We start from the raw sequence: 18297 nt of genomic DNA, 5'->3' as shown, positions 1-18297 counted from the left end.
TTAATCAAACAACTCCGCTACATTTACCAACAAGTTCATGATTCAAACTGAGTTTTTTTAAACAAATCTAATTTTTCAGTGCTTATTACAGGCTAAAAAAATTTAATTGAGTAAAAATTATGGTACATCGAAAGATTTTTCTCAATACTTTTTAAGTTGCGTCGACTTGTTTATATCCTTTTATCGTCTGCAAATTTCAATTTATCTCAAAACCGAACCCTTTTCGGACGGACATTCCTTTAAACCCCATTTCATTTAAGAAATTTAACTTTCAAATATTGTAGTTCGCGACAGATTCAGAATCTCTTAAATGTTGATCAGAGACTAAGATTGACCATCGATTAAGGTACATCGACTTAACAGACTATGAAACAGATTAAGAATCTTATCTTTTAATAAATATCTTGGCTTTAAAAAGGACCGTCGATTAAGGTACATTGACTTTACAGACTACAAAAAGGGAGTCGCATTAAAACATCCTATTAAGAATGACCAACAATTGATGAGAATTGGTTTTGCGAGTGTGGTTTTTGGTATACATACCGATTTTGGGCCAGATGATGTCAAACTGGCAGTTGATGCGGTCTGGTTACTGTAATAAAGTGGATTCTGAAACACAAAAACGGATAGCGGGATGTATCGAATTCTTACATAGCCGAACAAATCGCGTAGTATGTTTGAATGTCTGAGAGCCTGGAATTGTCTGTCGCCAAATATTTTCCTTCAGTCAAGATATACATATATTGTAATTTGTTTTTATGAATCTAAAAATTGAGACAAATAACGTTAAATTTCCACCTGTTTTTCAGATCAAAATGTGACAAAATGTCAAAAATATTTATGAAACATTTATTAATGTAACATTCTGTTCGTAATATGTGGATGAAAATATTAATAGCTGGAATCAAAATCCTGAATAAAACAAACAAAATAGTAAAAATATAACATTTCCAACAATAACTTAACATTCCAGTAATCATTTCCAATAAGTTTATGTTTAATATGTAAACAATACGAAGATGGTTGATCTAGAGTGATAGTTGTCATCATGTGAACAACACTACAAGGATGGTTGATCTAAAGTGACGGCTGTTAGTATGTGCTCAAGGCACTTATTTTAATTGTGAACAACACTTCAAGGGCAGTTGCTCCAGAGTAACAGCTGTCATCATGTGCTCAAGGCTTCTAATTCAAATGTGAACAACACTGGTTGCTCTAGAATGACAGTCCTCAGACTCTTATTGGAGCACAATTCTGGAGCAGAACAAAACAAAAACGGAACATAGTAAAATTTATCTGGCTAGTTTACTCCATGACAAGCTTTTTTTAAAAAAGAATAACAACCTTTTTGCTCCATTTGAATTTCAAAAGCTTAGAAAAATTAGAGCGAATTGGCGTACTTACTGGAAACAACTTCTGGATAACAAAACAAACAGATGATATTTCTAAACAATAGATGATTTATATATAATACATTTAGATATTTAAAAACGTGCATTAAGCAATATGTCATACTTACAATTCATTTCCCTAACAATAATATTTTAAATAAATGAAACTAAAGCAATTTAACATTTTTTTTTAAAAAAGAAGCTAAAAAAACAATTGTTAGTTTAAATAATGTATGAATTAATTAATTAATTAACAATGATGTGATTGTTTAAAATGATTGAAAAATAATCTGGCAACAGACAAATCTCAGCTCATAGCCATTGTTTCTCTCATCCAATCAAAATGCTCAAAACATCTCTCTTAGTGAAATAAGAAAGTAGTTAATCAGCCATTGGATAAGAGAAGTGTTAGTTTAAAAATGAGTTTTGCACGGAGCCGACACAAACATAAGCTCGAGGTTACCTCTCCTACTTTATGGGTTGCCCGATACTTGTTGGCAGCATATTGCGATCTGGGCGTTCTCCTACGTCTAGTGCCCGGTTCGTCTTCGAGTTTGCTGGCAACTATAGCAGCCTGTATTGAAAGCATAAATGACGATCAATAAAATGAATATTCACATTAGCCTCACCCGGAAAGCATTTAAAGTTTAATTTAATTAGGATATCTCTTGATAATTTAATTTAGGTTAAAATTAAAATTTAACGATGACGTACTACACAGATTAGAGATATTAATTAATAAATCTATTTAATATTGTTATTTATTTTTTAATTCATTGAATATTTACTTGTTTGAATCTTTGTTTATTTCAACCATTTTTTTTTTGTGAGATCAAATGAAGTAACTTTAATGTCAAGCTCGTCATAAAAAAAAAAATGCCAAAATTAAAACGAAAACCACATTAGTATGGGACAAAATAATGGATGCTTGCAGCGGGTGAGGCAGGCGGCCAACCAAAAAAGGATTTTGTGAAATATTATAAAACAGCAGTGCAGTTTGAATAACGAATGTTTCCAGCGATTACGGGTGAAAAATTTGACGGGGATAATTTATCGCCTACCACAACCAGTCAGAAGTTAAAATAAGTGTTATTCATGCCTTTTACTATCATTTCTGCATGCAGAGAATATATATATAGATATATATAAGTATTTCCCATCACGAATTTGGTCGGCCATTTTTCTGGCATGCTAGCTAGGCAAGGGATATTTTCTCTTCTTTTTGCATCAGCCAAATCAATCGTTAAAGATTCTGCTTCATAATGAAATTACATGCTTGGTGAATAAACAGACAAGACCGTGTACAGCCATTCATAATAATGTGCTAGATTACAACAAAGACTTTCAAATAATAAAAAGCTAATGTAAACTTTTCTTTTGATAAAAAGCATTTAAATTAATTGAAAAAAAAAAAACCAAATACAGTCCCAGGCACTGTCAGAACATGAAGGAAACAACAACGGAATCGCAACAATCGAAGCTTTTGATTGGTTGATAAACATTGAAAGCCTAAACGATGAAATTCTTCCATACATGTCAAGAGGTAAAATTCTGATTTTTCAAAAAAAATTAAAAATAAAATATGAAAAAAATTTGAACTAAAGAAAAAAGAATTGTAGCAAGATATGAAGGAATTTAAAGCAATTATAAAAAAAAAAAAAAATTGGAATTGAATACTAATTATTTCAAATGGGGAATATTATTAATAAAAAGGAATATTTATTTGTTTAATTTCATGGGTTTTGTTAGTAAGCTAAAAAAAAAAAAATAAACAGAAATAAATGTATTAATTTTAGAAATCTTGACAAGTATGGTGCTTTATTTTATGAGGTATGGTTAAAGCATGAGTGAAAAGGCAATTGGCGTAATGATATCAAAGTTAGAGGATGGATTTTAATTTTAGCATCACGTATCATATTGTCAGTTTAAAAAAAAAAAAAAAAAAAAAAAATTAAACACTGAAATCAAATGCTCAAAGCAGCTCAAATTTAGTGAAAAGAACGATTATGACACAATTCTGCTTACATAGAGGGATCTTGGCTTTCTTTTTAAAAACCTGGGTCTCTCAAATGGTTCAACTACCCGATAAACTTCATTCTGATACAAGTTGCGAGGAGCATACATTAGTTCATAGTATGGCAATTCAACAGGCTGTGCATTGCGATTAAAAGGCAAGGATCGTCGGAATCGTCGATATGGCCTACGGGCTGTTAGTGAGCTAGTATAATAGTTGGACTGTCCGACGTCTTGACGTGAGGTGGTAGGCGACAAATAGTGGAAAAGGCCAACTCTGGTTGGTGTAATATAATCGGACTCATAGTCGTATCTTAAGGGAGATAATGCGCGTTGAGCTTTACGGATTGACCGATCGTATCTGGCAACTAAATAACGTTGGTCTGGCCCAGAATACGGGCGCCTTGTTCTTTCTCTAGCCTCTCTGATTACTCGGGCAGCTGTTGGTTGCCGCAATAAATAATCGTATGGTGAATAATATTCTCTATCGACACTCTGTGAGCGTTCATAGACGTCGATGCTTGGTGATCTTGCTCTTTCGACGTATGGAGATGATGATCTCGGTACTGATGATTGCCTCGACCCCGCTGTGTAAACTACAACTGGTCGCCCCAATGGCGGGGCAGAAGAAGATCTGACAAATGCTACCTGTTGATAGTAAGATCTGGGTTGGATGTTTACTATTCTGGCTGATGCTGGCTGGGCCTGTGGGCGGTTTCTGGCACGTAGTGAGGCCACGGCTGCTCGAGGTGATGCATGGGTCTCGGAGTTAACCTGTATGAGGGAGGTCAAGGTCAGGTCAAGGATAGGGTCAAAGATCATGAAATCTACAAAGGAAACTTTGAAGGTAATGCACACATTAATGACTACAGGTGTTTAATAGTAGAAAAGATGAGATATAGTATTTTTATAATCATAAAATCAAAAAATATCAAATATTTCCATACAAATAAAATAAATTCTAAAAAAAAAGAAAAAAAAAGAAACATATGTTGTATAGAGTGTTCCTTCATGTTCCCTTAACCTTTTTAAAATATATATATATATATAAATATATGCGATGATCATATACTAATATATATATATTATTCAGGCAACCACCCGTCGTTTTTTTTTTCAGCCATTTTAATGGCCGTGAAGGGTTAGAAGTCATTAGAAGTTTAAAACAGAGTTAACAGTGCCTAGGGCTTTTTTTTTGTGTTGCATTAGCAGAAGTTAGTCCATTCATCCATGACCATATAAGGAAGAGAAACACTACACCGCGTTGCTTGCGCACTACAGGCTAACATTCATCTAGTAAAAGCGGCTTGTTAGAAAAGACTTTATATATATATAAATATATATCGATAGATATGTAACACACCCCTGCGTAACTGTGAAGGAGAAGTAAGTGTGCGTAGCCAACTACAGGGTAGTGAAGCAGAAAAAGGGTTTGACTAAAATTATAAATGCGAGCGAACGTGCGGGGGGGTCGGGGTCGGGGCTGTGAAATGGATCAGATTACTTTTGAACCAAATACATTTACCTTTATTAAGATTCTATCAAGAACTGTGACTGGGCCTTCGCGTGAGAATTCATCATGCTTGCTGTCTTTTGTCTTAGGTTTAGTAGTGAGTTCGAGTTGTGAGGGAAAAGCTTTTTCACTCAGAGGCAGGGGATAAACATCCAGTTGGTGGGTCAAACCTCCCTCCAGACGTTTTTTAAAACTAGTTTGGGGTATATGTGACGGATATCCGGGCGATAGCGGTGGTAAACGCGCCAGAATACTTTTCGACAAAGAGTCATATCGAGAACAAAAACTGGGAGTGTCCAAAGTATCACTTACACGATCTCGCATTCCACCGCGGAAATCTCGCATTTTGCTAACATAGTTAAAAAACACACTGTCACCTGATGTTAGATTTGATGGCGGTACACCCATAATTCTTTCATCGATACTTCCACCGCGAACTGAAATGGGTTGTGGGTAATATCTAAATCCATATCTTTCTCCGTTGGATGGGTGAACCATATCCCCTTCCACACTTAAAACCAAACTAGCGTTATCGTATTTCCCCCAATTCACGTCTTTTAGATGTTCTTTTGCTTTCGCCACAGATTTTGCTACAAGAGCAGACACCATTGAGTCATTCTCGTTGAGACGCGACACCGCTGATGTGGATTTCGGAAGTAAATAAGAGGAGGACAAATGGGAAATATCAGGTTTGACGGCACTTTCGTTATACGGAGACATTTCTAATAAACCAGGCGTGGTCAATCTGTCGTATCGTGGCTTAAATGGAACGTAGTCATCGTCTTCGTCCTCGTACTCGTAAGAGGGTACGTATGTCGGAGCTGTGTAACCTGAAGCGCCGTATTCATCATCGCTAAGAACTTCGCCGACATCACTTCCTGCGATTGATTCCACATCGTAATACGGCCAATATTTGGACCTTTCTTTCCTTCCGGTTCGTCTTCTCTGAAGACGATCATAATAGTTTCCTGTGTGTCTTTTGGTCCCCAAGATTTTATGCTTCTGTTGCTCTGCGTAATCTAATTCTGGTGAAAAATCAGAATTCATGGATGTGGCGTAACTTCTGGCCAGGGATGGCAGATCTGCATATTTTGAACGACTGGCATAATTTGGTATAAAACTGGGCGTCTGCGTTCCACTTCCAATAGGAGAAATGCCTGGTGATCCAAACTTTGTGACCAATGACGGCGATAAATATCCATGAATCAAGCGCGAGGATCTCTCTTCGGGATCATCTTCAATCATAGGATAACTGTCGTCAAATATCGGACATGTGGAGAGGTTTGTGGGAACTGGTAGATTGTAATCGCGCCATGAACTAGTGGATGTGATGGGTGTCGAGAGACCAGCTCGTCGACCTAACGATAGAAGTCTTTGTGGCAGAATTCCTTGCTGTGGTGGCGGACTGGCGACAAGGTCCGTTGTGTCTAGATCTTTAAAACTGCTATATGACGACGTCGAGTTTTCGGGAGCTACGCTTGGACGAAATGTGGAGTGTGGTCTTGAAGTGAAATGTGATGGTCGAGGACTAGGGCTGGCTACCAAACTAGTTGTGTCAGAATAATCGATATCCCGGATTGGACTTATGTCGGATCGTGTGTGCGATGTGAGAGACGGTCGTGACGAGATATCGGATGTAAAACGTCTGTGTGGGAGGTTTGATGATATCCGATTCAATCTGGCCTTTACAGCAGAAAACGGTGACGGGGGCTGCTTGAATAACATCAAGGCAACACTTTGTTAGAGTTTCTCATGAAATTTATGTTTTTTAAAAAAATTAGGAAAATCAAAAATCATAAGAGAATGAAAGATAGAGAGAGAAGAAGAAGAAGAAGAAGACTAACGGGTTGTCGAAGTGGGAAGAAAACCAAAAGGAAAGGTTTCTAAATTCTACAGGATTTTTTTTTTTTTTTTTTTTTGAGATTTTTTAAAAAAATCTTTATCTTGGTGTAGGTGGAAGGTAGAAGTAGTTTTACAATGATGTGCGCATTTAACCTCCTAACCCTTTATAATATCAGATCATGTGACCAAAAATATATCTGGTCAAGGTCGTCTGAAGGTCAAGGTTGCCAGAAGGTCAATGTTGTAAAAAATAGAAAAAAATTCATGATATTACATATCATTTTTTTTTTCCCCGAAGAGCGATCTAAAAAAATCCGATTCCTTCCAAGTTCCAAATATGTAGATATTTCTCAATTTTTTCAACGACCTTCCTCAGACAACATTAATTTGTTATTTTTGATCACATAACCAAAAACATTTAAATAATATACAACCTTAATTCTTTAATCTTAACTAAAGAACATAAACATATAATTGATAAAGATATGGATACAGACCACTGCAAGGATCAAGACACATGGTTAACAAACAACACATAGATTGATGCAAATGATTAATAATTTCACAGTTTCTGAATATAGCAATGTAAGAAAGGTAACTCTGATGAACTTTTTACTTGTCACATGACCATAAGGCGGGGCCACGTTTTGATATGATACAAGAATTTATCTAGCAGTCAATATCAGTGTTTTAATAAATAGTCGATAAGGAAGGAAGAAAACAAGATTTTTTTTTTTATAAATTTCTATGAATATATACAATTAAAATGAACATTTGAGCTGGCAAAAACATATCAGTTTTGAAATACAACAAATAATATTGATATCATTCACTTTTAAAATAAAAGTCCATGGTTGCATTTCATGCCAGCAATGGGATAGTGAAATGGTCGTTGATACAACGTAATACTGACCAAGGCTTACAGGCTGCGATTTTCTCCATAGTGTGCTATAGACAATCATGGCATATCATAGCTAATCACTATGTGTAGGAACAATCTGGAATAGTTGCTCTCTACTGATGGAAGAGTTGATCATTACCTTCCAGAATGAAAAGCTATGTTGTATTATCGTAGCCAGCACGAAAATAATCGCAGAGTATGTTCACATCTGCGATCTGTGATCTACTATGCTTCGATTAGCTAAGGCACAGAGTTTGTGAAACAGACTTTATACATCCATATGAGTGGGGTAGGTCGATCTAGCAATTAGATCATAAGGTCTGTCATTGAGTCAAGTGGCGTGGTTTCTACATTCCCCGCTTGTACATGACAAGGATTAGAGTTGCTTGTTCATCCCTGAGGGTATTATCTCTGGGTTCTCCGGTTTCCTCCCACTGCAAGCGATTCCTTGTTTGTGCGTGACAAGGAGTAGGGTCGCCTGTCTGGTTTTATCCCACTGCTAATTATTGAAATAAAATTGAACCATATGTTAGTCCCGAAATGATCTAGTTTTGAGTCAAGTGGACATTAAACCCCATTTTTCTCTCTCCTGATCCCTGCATTGGCCGAGAAAGTTCATCCAGATTTTCCGGCGTGGTTCTCCCTTGTCAGTGATGCAGGACGGAGGGACTGACAAGAAAAGCTGTCTAGTTGTTCGGATGGGGCGAAAAACCGAGGTTCCATGTACACATTGGCGTGCACGTAAAAGATCCCTTGGCAGTTGGAATTCGATATAAGAGTAGGCCGTAGTGCCGCCGTCCGGGCAAAATTTCCCTCATAGCACACTGTATGGCGTATGCCCGTCTTCATTAGCCCAGTTTAGGGGCAGAACAGTAGGACGTTAAACCCCATTTCATTTCATTTCATTTCTCTCTCCTACTTTGAGCATTACCGTCTCACTCTTATCACCAAACATAAATTTTGATTATTTGTTTTTTAAATATTTGTACTTCCATGTAACTTGAAGGTTGCCACGAGATCTGCATCACCGATATCAAAAGGGGAAACTGAATTTCAAACAATTTCTATATTCTCAGATTTCTATAATAAACATTGGATAATATTCAGTCAGTCTTCCATATTTTTGGTTTGGGAGAGTCTATTTTTAGTTTCACTGGCGGAGATTAGAAAACCACATGTCTAGTTAGACACCAAACAGGTTACGGAAAGAGGTCTGGCTTATGGGTAGATAACTCTAACATAGAATTCTCCATAGAACAATTCTCCACATAGCTCCTTCTCAACTGGCCTGACCTCCACCCAATAGCCATGAAAATGTCCAATTTGACATATCTGCAGTCGGACTGTTGCCAACTCATGTAGGACAGGTCCGGGATATACGGATGGAACAGAATTCCTTGACAACACCCTTCATGGCATGGATGACTAATATGACTCCCAAACATGTTATAATAAGGCCTAACGATCAGGGTTATTTCCATAGAAATATCCCTTTTTCCAGAAACACTTTAATATTTGTATTCTTTAACTAACATGCGACCTATAGGAATGGTTTGAAATAAAGTTTCCGTTGGAAGAAAAGAAGAGATTTTAGACCTGATTCTAAACTCTACAATGATTCTGTATGTTTAACAGAAACTCTGAAAATTCTACCACATTTAAAATTATTAAAATCAATTCATATTGAGTCATAGATAGATAGAGTTAGTTTTCATTTTCACTGCAGAATTACACAAGCAATTTAAAAATTTTCAAATATTAATTTTCATTTACTGCTAATTCTATTCTAATCTACTTTTGTTTTCAAATTTATTAAACGATCATCTAGACACAATTCAAACCAGATATGAATGGAATGATCAATTAGGATTTTTCAAAAATTTGTTCACACCATCGAAATGAATGATCATCACGGAAGCTTTTCTTTTGAAACTTTGAAAATGATAACTTGGGAGTCTTAAACATACATTATGCAAGAGCTAAATCTGCCAATTGCAGGTCTTTCTTTAGGCCTGAAATGTTATCTAAATTATTAATTAGACATTAATTAGCTTATCCAGAGCATAATCAACTGTCGATGTCATTGCTAGCCTCAATATTTACTGGATTATAATCCAATCTGCTGCTCAACGCTCATTCATGATTAAATCAAATTGGATAATCAAGACTATGTTTTTTACCTACCGACTTTAGTAATGATGATCGAGGCTAGGCCTAAAATTCAATTGCTAAATTCTCGGTTCAGAGTGGACCAATTTAAATGAAAATTTCAGCAAATTCCCTTTACATTATCTAGTTTTAAACTATTATATTAATGTGAACTGCCAGCTCTTTATCAAATCTCCCATAATGTATCTTTAAGATCATTCCAAAAGTGGTGCATATTCTTTAAACTTTAAAAACGATGGATCAAATTTTGATTAATTTCCCAAAATATAAGAAATTCTGATGAAAATGATATTTTTTCGTGTGATATGAATTATCAAGTTTATGTTATTATACAGGACCATGCGGTTAATTCGGGCCAGATGTTAGGTCCAACAGGTGCTGGGGCTACGTTACATGAAGCACTTGTAAAGTTACGCAAAACAATACTCAGTTTGCATACTGCTTACATGACTTTCGTGTAACGAGGCCCCAAGACTGTTTCACAGTTGGTTTCAGGACACTAAGCCTCTTTGATCTCAGCTGAAATATTCAGTGGTGATTTGATTTTTTTTTTAAATTTGAGATAAAGTGAAGTTAATTTCTTTCTTATTCCAAGGCATGTAGAATGCTTTGCAGGTGTCAAACCAGATAATCTCACTCAAATCATGAAACAATTTCAACAATGAAATCAAAGAGATCGTGCCGTGAGTTTAATCAATTTAGGTATCTGATGGGGACAGTGGAATATGATTAATTCTAAAAGACAGTTCATAATCCGAAAGAATGAAATGGCCAATGGTGTCCTTTAGGGTGGGATTGATATGCTTAATCTTTCCAGAACACCTCATATCACTTCTCATATGTTTAGCTATGAGTAATGATTGGCATCATACATGAGGCAGGGTATGCTTATTCTTTCTAGAACACCTGGTGACACTTCTCATTTATTTGGGGAACGGAAAAAAAAAAATAGAGATTTTTTCGTAAATATCCCACGATGGGGGCAGTTGCCTTTTAAACTTATAATTATATAAACAAAACATTAGCTATCTCCTAAACAAACGTTGTCCTGTAGCTGTGGTTGTCCAGGCCTCCATATATACCTTAATACTCGTTTAACAGCCATTCACCTGTTGACCTACTCTAAACGCCTCCCTTATTCATCAAAACTTTTGATACATTAAAATCAGTTTTAAGTTAAATTAAGAAACCTAATTCATAAAAACTTTAGACTAAAATAATACAAGCCCCAGACTCTTTCATTGGTTGGTATTTTAAATCTCAGCCAATCAAAAGTCTGAATACTTATAATATTTCATTTTAAGTTTTTGTGAATAAGGTTAGTGTACTTACATTTGGTTACCATAGTGAGCGGCCATTCTTAATAACATGATGTTAAGTTAGAACTGATTTTAATAGAATAAAGGCCAATGGATCTTATTCATGAAAACTCAAGTTAAATATTTAAAGAATGCAGTCATTTTATTGGTCGAAATTTCAAATTCTAGTACAAATTTTAAAACTTGGCCAATGAAAAGACTCAATTCTTAAATTTTAGTTTGAGCTTTTTACGAATAAGGGCTGAGGTCTTAATATCATAAACCTGTCATCAAAAATAAATCAAAAAGTCAAATGTCTTAATTTATAACCAAATCAATTGAATAAATCCAAATTTATAGATTTTTCAGTTGATGGATTTTGTTTTGATTGTTTGACCTATTCCCTTTGACAAGCAACTAGAATATTATAAAGTCTAAATTCATTTATCATCAAACAGGAGGTTAGTGAACAATACATTTTAAAATCCTGTGCCCACCAGCTTCTAGAGACTGGACAATGGTGATAAAAGGATTACGATCATCCAGTCTCTTTTTAACCAAAGGAATCCGGTGAACGTAAGATTTCAGAGTGTATTGTGCAGAAACCATAAACAGAGACATTCTATATGCATGTTAAATTTATCAATGTGTTCAGATATCCATCAAAATGGAAAGAAAAATTTGGAATAAATATTTAGAATCTCAAATTTAAAGTCTTTTATGCACATTGACATCACTAGGAGCCCAATAGCAGGATGTTAAACCCCATTTCATTTCCATTTCATATTTAAACAAAATGACCCAAAATTTAAGAATGGATGAGAATGAAAAGGAAGGGCTGGAAAGTTGAACTAAGGATTTTGATTAAAAACCTTAATTGTAATTTGAAATGGTGCCATGCATGACTACAATGGGCAACAAAATTTTTACAGCCCTGGAGGCCTAAATCAAAAATATAGCTGAAGTATTTAGCGTTTTCAATGTCTGACAGCTATAATATTTCACGGGAATTTTAGTTTCAGCCAATGAAAACGTATATCATTCAGATATATTCTTATCATTAAAAATAGATCTTCTGGGCTTATTCAGGCCTTGGTCATTGTGATTTGTTTTAAGAATCGCCAGTTAATAAGGCCCAGAATCGCCAGCTAATAAGGCCCAGAATACGTCAATTTGAAAATATCAATACAAATAGTGTCTCTCCATGTTTTCATTTAACATGTTAAAGGAATGGTTACTCCACATAGATTTTAAATATGACAGATGACCAGTACTATTTCCTGAAAATAGCGACAACCGAATTTAATAGAGATTTTAAATGGAAACACAGTGAAGCCCTATGTGTCAGAAAAGTTGAGCCCGATTCAAGAAAAATTGTGCTCAAATATTTTAAAGATACAACCCTTTTATTGGCTAGGAGCATAAATACTCAACCAGTGAAAATACTCTAACCAGTGCCAAAATCACCATTGTGCTTAGGCGTGCTTAGGTGTGCTTAGGCCATGGCTCGTTGGCAGTGGGAACCCATCTTCCTTTTGAAAAATTCAAATATTTGCCTAAAACTTGTTGAAAATACTGATTAATCAGGTAAAATTTTAACTACTCTGAAATTGTCTGAGCAGGTATGCCAGACTGTCTGTGTAGGCATGCCAGGTCTCACAACTTGACTAGCACAGCATCTTATTTGTCCTAAATCTGGTACAGGCCACAACCATATTTTCAGGAACAAGGCCCTTGAACAGAACCGGTCCATCCATCATAAACACCACCCTATGTTGAGTAAAGATTCCAGTTCATAAAATCGTAAAGCAAGATAAATTAATGTACTTACTATGGCCGAATTTGTGGACTGAAGCAAGTCGTAATCACGGTTACGAGACACGTTGGCAGTATCGAGAGTTTCGTATAAGGCATCTGATCCAATGGATGTGGCACGTTGTACCTGACTATCTAAATAATCCGACTCTCCCGAATCTAAAAAAACCAAACAAATACAACAAATGAAATGGGGTTTAACGTCCTACTTTTAGGCTCCATCCAGGCATATTTATTTGTATCATTTGCTTGATAATGTCGAGAGCATCCTCATCGAAACATTACATAGCAATAAATTGAGTGATTGTGTATCCATAATCAAGACATTGTATAGCAATAAATTGTGTATCCACACTTGTGACAATTTATAGCCCCGTTCAGATGCATTACTTAAACTGGTGATCATTCAACCATTGTAACTTTATCATCTGAACCAGTTTTAAAAACCCAGCTCTCTACCTGTTTTCTCAAAGGCTGCTTTTGTCCCGTGCAATCTGACCGGGGCGGCGTTAAAATGATGGCTTCAGTATGTTTTGTTGATTTCAAATATATATAACATCTAGAAGTTTGACTTCTATATACACCAGGTTTATATACAGCAGGCCCATATACACCTTGGTTTTTGATATACACTGTACACCAGGCCCATATACAGCTGGTCCATATACAGCAGGCCCATATACACCAGGTCCATATACACCATGCCCATATACACCAGGTCCATATACACCACGCCCATATACACCTGGTCCATATACACCATGCCCATATACACCTGGTCCATATACACCTAGGTTTTCGATATTAACGTCTGAACAATGTATTAAACTTACAGTAGCGGGATCTTACAGGAGAGACACTGGAATAATCTAAACCATAGCCATAGGAACGTCTACCTGCAGTGGGACTTCCAGCACCACTACCATAATTGTGTCTTCTCAGCACAGAGTGTCCCTTGGTGCTCTGAAAATATAAACATTTAACCATTCAGATACATTTAAAACATATAAATGTACTTAGAAATAAAATATATATTTAAACATTCAGAAAAATATAAGTCTTATACATAGAATTAAAATACTTTTTGGTGCTAAAAAAAATAGAAGTCATATAAATAGAAATAAAATACTTGTTGGTACTAAAAAAAAATAACTTTCCTAACTAAATGGAGTAATTTGATTAAAATACTTGTTGGTGCTAAAAAAATACAATAATTACTTTTAGTCCTTTCACAATAACTTAAAATCCTCTCATGGAATAATTTGTTATTTTCTGTGTTTCCACATCATAATTATATCAATATTGGTACATGGAGAGAGAGAGAGAGAGAGAGAGAGAGAGAAATGGGGTTTAACATCCACTCAACACAAACTAGGCCATTTTGGGACTAACATATGGTTCAATTTTATCTCAATAATTCGCATGCACGTAGGGGTCTTTAGCAGTGGGAGGAAACCGGAGGACCGGGACATAACCCACGAGGTTGGACAAGTGACCCTACTCCTTGTCACGTACAACCAGGGAATAGAAACCACGCCAGTTGACTCAATGACAGACCTTATGATACAGCGCACACACGCTAACCATTCGGCTATCCTCCCCCCACCCCTTATCATTTTGAATATTATTTTTATTTTATCACTAACAGCTTTGATATTCTCTAGCAAATGTCAAAATAGCAGAAAAGAATTTGTAACACCTTTCAGGCAACATTCCATCAAAAGCGAAATTCCTCTGAAGTTCTGTCGATAGAATTGGGAAACTTATTGACATTCACTTGAAACTGTATAGTTGCTTGTGGTGTTTTTTTTTTATATACAATTCACTAGCCTACTTAAAGGGACAATAACACTCTTGCTGGCTTGAAAGCTCCAGAAAATAAATAATATCTCTAAGTACTAGAAGTTTAAGTGTCCTACCTGTTGTGTAAATTATCCATTACATCCTATTTTACTTGTCCAGAGGGTTCGAAAATATCTTTAAATCGAAGTTTCATTTGAAAAGGTTTACGTTAGACGTTTCAAACCATTATGTTGAATTTTTCAAAATTTTTAAATAAGGTGTTTTAAGATGAAATTTTTATCATCAATTAATTGAAATATTCTAAAATAGTACAATTTGTTGACCAGAATAAAGATTGGGACATATTATTCAGTTACAACAAGAGTGGTATTGAGCCTTTAAGTTGCTTTGTGATCTTTTGGTTGATATATATTTGAAGGAAATATCTAATCCGTGAAAGATTTGATCACTGTATAGATGTATGGGAAAAGATCACAATTTCGTTTGGAGATATAAAATCACGTGTTGGCACCTGTACGTGTAAAATATATTGGCACCTGAACTGATAGATTTCAGACAACTATATTCCAATGCTGTAATATTTAAAGGAGCTAAATCGCTAACATTTGGGACCTAGAAATTAACACAAGTGGGTCGCAACTCATATAATACTGTAATATGAATGTATATAAACTGATATACATTCAATGGTTTCCGTTTTTACTCTAATTTCAAATCAGTTATGTTCCGCGAAATAAGCCAGCAGTCTCAATCGAATGCAAATTTCTAGCGCCTGGTTATTCCAGTCTACATACGCCGTTTGGTTTGTTGCAATATGTCTAGCCTCGTTCCTCGAGTCTCTGCTAGAACTGGGGCTGAAACGCATTATGGTACACGATTCGTGTACCAAAGGCAATAGTAAAATGTTTATTTTGTCGTAAATATTGGATATCAGAAGCCCATCTTTTTCAGGTAAGATCACACCATCAATGTTGATTTAAATTGACAAATAATTTGTGTTTTCAGTGTTGAAGATTTTGGATGATATTGAGTTAGAGACTTAGCTACTTTAAAGTCACGTTCGTAACTATCATAAATTTCATGCAGCCTAGTTCCTTTAGAAACGACCTCCGATCAGACGATGTCCGCTGAACACAGACCGTTTCTAAAGGAACTAACCGAAGTCGACCAGCCGTGACGACATCCGGTCATTTTAAGCTAACCCCAATTAGATTATTAGTTTTCCGGGACTCCCCCTTGGGATTAATTTTGTCCTATTTGGGTTTTAAAATTACAACTTTCAGCTCGGGTTCAAAGGCGAATTCACCGCTAATTCATCGAAAAGATATCGAAATCCGTCCATTAATTTCTGTTAACAACTGAAATTTTGTTCAGCCAGTCTTCATTAGCCCACCAAGTTAAATCCCATTTCATTTTTTCCACGTGTGATAAATTTCAATTGATCTTGCCTAGTTGTCGTAATATTGATAAACTAAACGTATTTCTGCCTACCTGTATAAAACAAGTGTTAGTCGAGAGATAGTATGTTGTTATTCACCAGGCTCTCGTATCAAATATCACATATTTAACTCTCTCTATATATACATATATATTGTAGCAGCTTTTCATAGCTTTGGCGCCTTGAGTGGTGTCTTTTACGATTCATAGAAGACAAATTGTTCTTTGGTTTATGGATTTTATGTAATCATTCAATGATAAATACTGATACAATAAATTGAAAGTGAAAATGGAGCATGGCTTAATCAACAACAATAACAAATTATGGTTTCTAATGAAGAAGAGTTTTCAAAGGGACAGTATTATAGTCTTGGTTATATTAGTCTCTCTCACACTCCCCTCTGATGGCCCTGATAAATGAAAATTTAAAAAAGGGTTATCACAATACGAGTCTTTGGTAATTGAGTCCTGGCACAATGGGAAATAGAACACAGTATAATAATACACAGATAATAAACATGGAACATTAACATAAACGGATAAGCACTCTTGTAAAGGATTATTGGAGTCCTATAAATTGTAACACAAATATAATGATTAAAATGGATTATGAAATATCTTCGTTATCCTGGGTTAATTGAGTTATCCATCCTTTACGTTTGATATCTGCCGAAACGGCTGCCTTACGACGTGGACGTATGGTTTCTGTTTCAATAGTTTTGGCTTCTTGTGAAACTATATCGATGAACACTGGGTTGTCGGTTTCTGTCTTATGACTGACTTCCAATGGATACAACAACTGGATTGGACGGCGTAGATTAAATGATTTTCCATTAGTACTGACTTTGACTATGGCACCGCGCGAAAGTCCATCATCTCCTGTAACGAGTTTCTCCACCTTTCCAAGCTTCCAAAGGCTACGTGGTTGATTTTCGTCGTTAACGATTACAATGTCACCTTCTGAAATGATATTGGAAGTATTGGATGAATGACTTCGATGAGAATTACGAAGTTCTAAAAGATATTCCCCCTTCCATCTTGACCAAAAGTGACTTAATATCATAGATAAATGATTAAGTCTTCTTCGCATTTCGTTTGGTTTCACTGGATTAAAGTCTTTAGTTAAGTCCTTTGTTTCGCTTGGTAATCCGAGTATGCGACGACCGTAAAGTAAATGTGAGGGGGTTAACGGTTCTTCCCAGTCTTCGGTTGACACATATGATAGTGGTCTACAATTAAGAATAGTTTCGATCTCTACAATAACAGTTAAGAGTTCATCAAATGATAATTTGGCATTTCCAACGAATTTCCGTAAACATCTTTTTGTGGATTTCACAGAGCCTTTTATGCCTCCACGGACACGCCTCTTATGTTTTAAAATTTCCTCTTCGTTTGACATTGTAAATAATAAGTATAAATGTCACTGGCGGCCTTTTCTTTCTTTCTTTTTTGTGACTCTACTTTCTACATCGTCATGGTTCATGGCTATGGCATATCAATGTGAATTTTGGCGGGACTGTTATTACTCTCGTCATTCGTATTAAATCCGTCTCGTCGGACCATGTAGCAGCTTTTCATAGCTTTGGCGCCTTGAGTGGTGTCTTTTACGATTCATAGAAGACAAATTGTTCTTTGGTTTATGGATTTTATGTAATCATTCAATGATAAATACTGATACAATAAATTGAAAGTGAAAATGGAGCATGGCTTAATCAACAACAATAACAAATTATGGTTTCTAATGAAGAAGAGTTTTCAAAGGGACAGTATTATAGTCTTGGTTATATTAGTCTCTCTCACATATATACAACAGACTCAAGGTTGTTGCCACCATTACAGCGGCACCGGTGCAATACTGAAGTTTAACCACGCGGTGAGTTATTAGAGTACAATGGACTCGCGTTATCTCGACTATGGATATCTCGCAAAGCAGGGCCCTTTCACGAAAACTTAAACTAAGTTACAACCGAAATTTTAAGAAATACTGCAACTTCATTGGATATATGCAAATTGATCTTACTGGTCAGCCAATCGAATTGCAGTATTTCTTAAAATTTCGATTGTATCTTAGTTTAAGTTTTCGTGAATAAGGGCCCTGGTATATATCTCGAAGAA

At 35.7% G+C, this 18297-nt stretch overlaps 1 protein-coding gene across 10 annotated transcripts in view; it reads right to left on the bottom strand.

Moving 5' to 3' along the window:
• LOC126816438 (uncharacterized) overlaps positions 1 to 18297 on the bottom strand; it is a 45428-nt gene that overhangs the window by 18563 nt on the left and 8568 nt on the right. For 8 of the 10 annotated variants that reach the window (XM_050543004.2, XM_050542999.2, XM_050543002.2 and 5 more), the window contains exons 3-7: positions 13776 to 13905; positions 12959 to 13101; positions 4930 to 6627; positions 1855 to 1965; positions 544 to 609 (exon numbers count right to left, since the gene is read on the bottom strand). In XM_050543004.2, coding sequence (XP_050398961.1) covers positions 544 to 609; positions 1855 to 1965; positions 4930 to 6627; positions 12959 to 13101; positions 13776 to 13905 — 2148 coding nt within the window. Of the gene's footprint in view, positions 1 to 543; positions 610 to 1854; positions 1966 to 3416; positions 4179 to 4929; positions 6628 to 12958; positions 13102 to 13775; positions 13906 to 18297 lie in introns of all 10 variants that reach the window. The other 2 variants (XM_056100001.1, XM_056100002.1) reach the window with 2 other exon arrangements.

The sequence above is a fragment of the Patella vulgata genome, chromosome 3, assembly GCF_932274485.2.
Source record: "Patella vulgata chromosome 3, xgPatVulg1.2, whole genome shotgun sequence".
NCBI classification, from domain to species: Eukaryota; Metazoa; Mollusca; class Gastropoda; family Patellidae; genus Patella; species Patella vulgata.
This window is presented reverse-complemented; position numbering and strand designations above follow the sequence as displayed.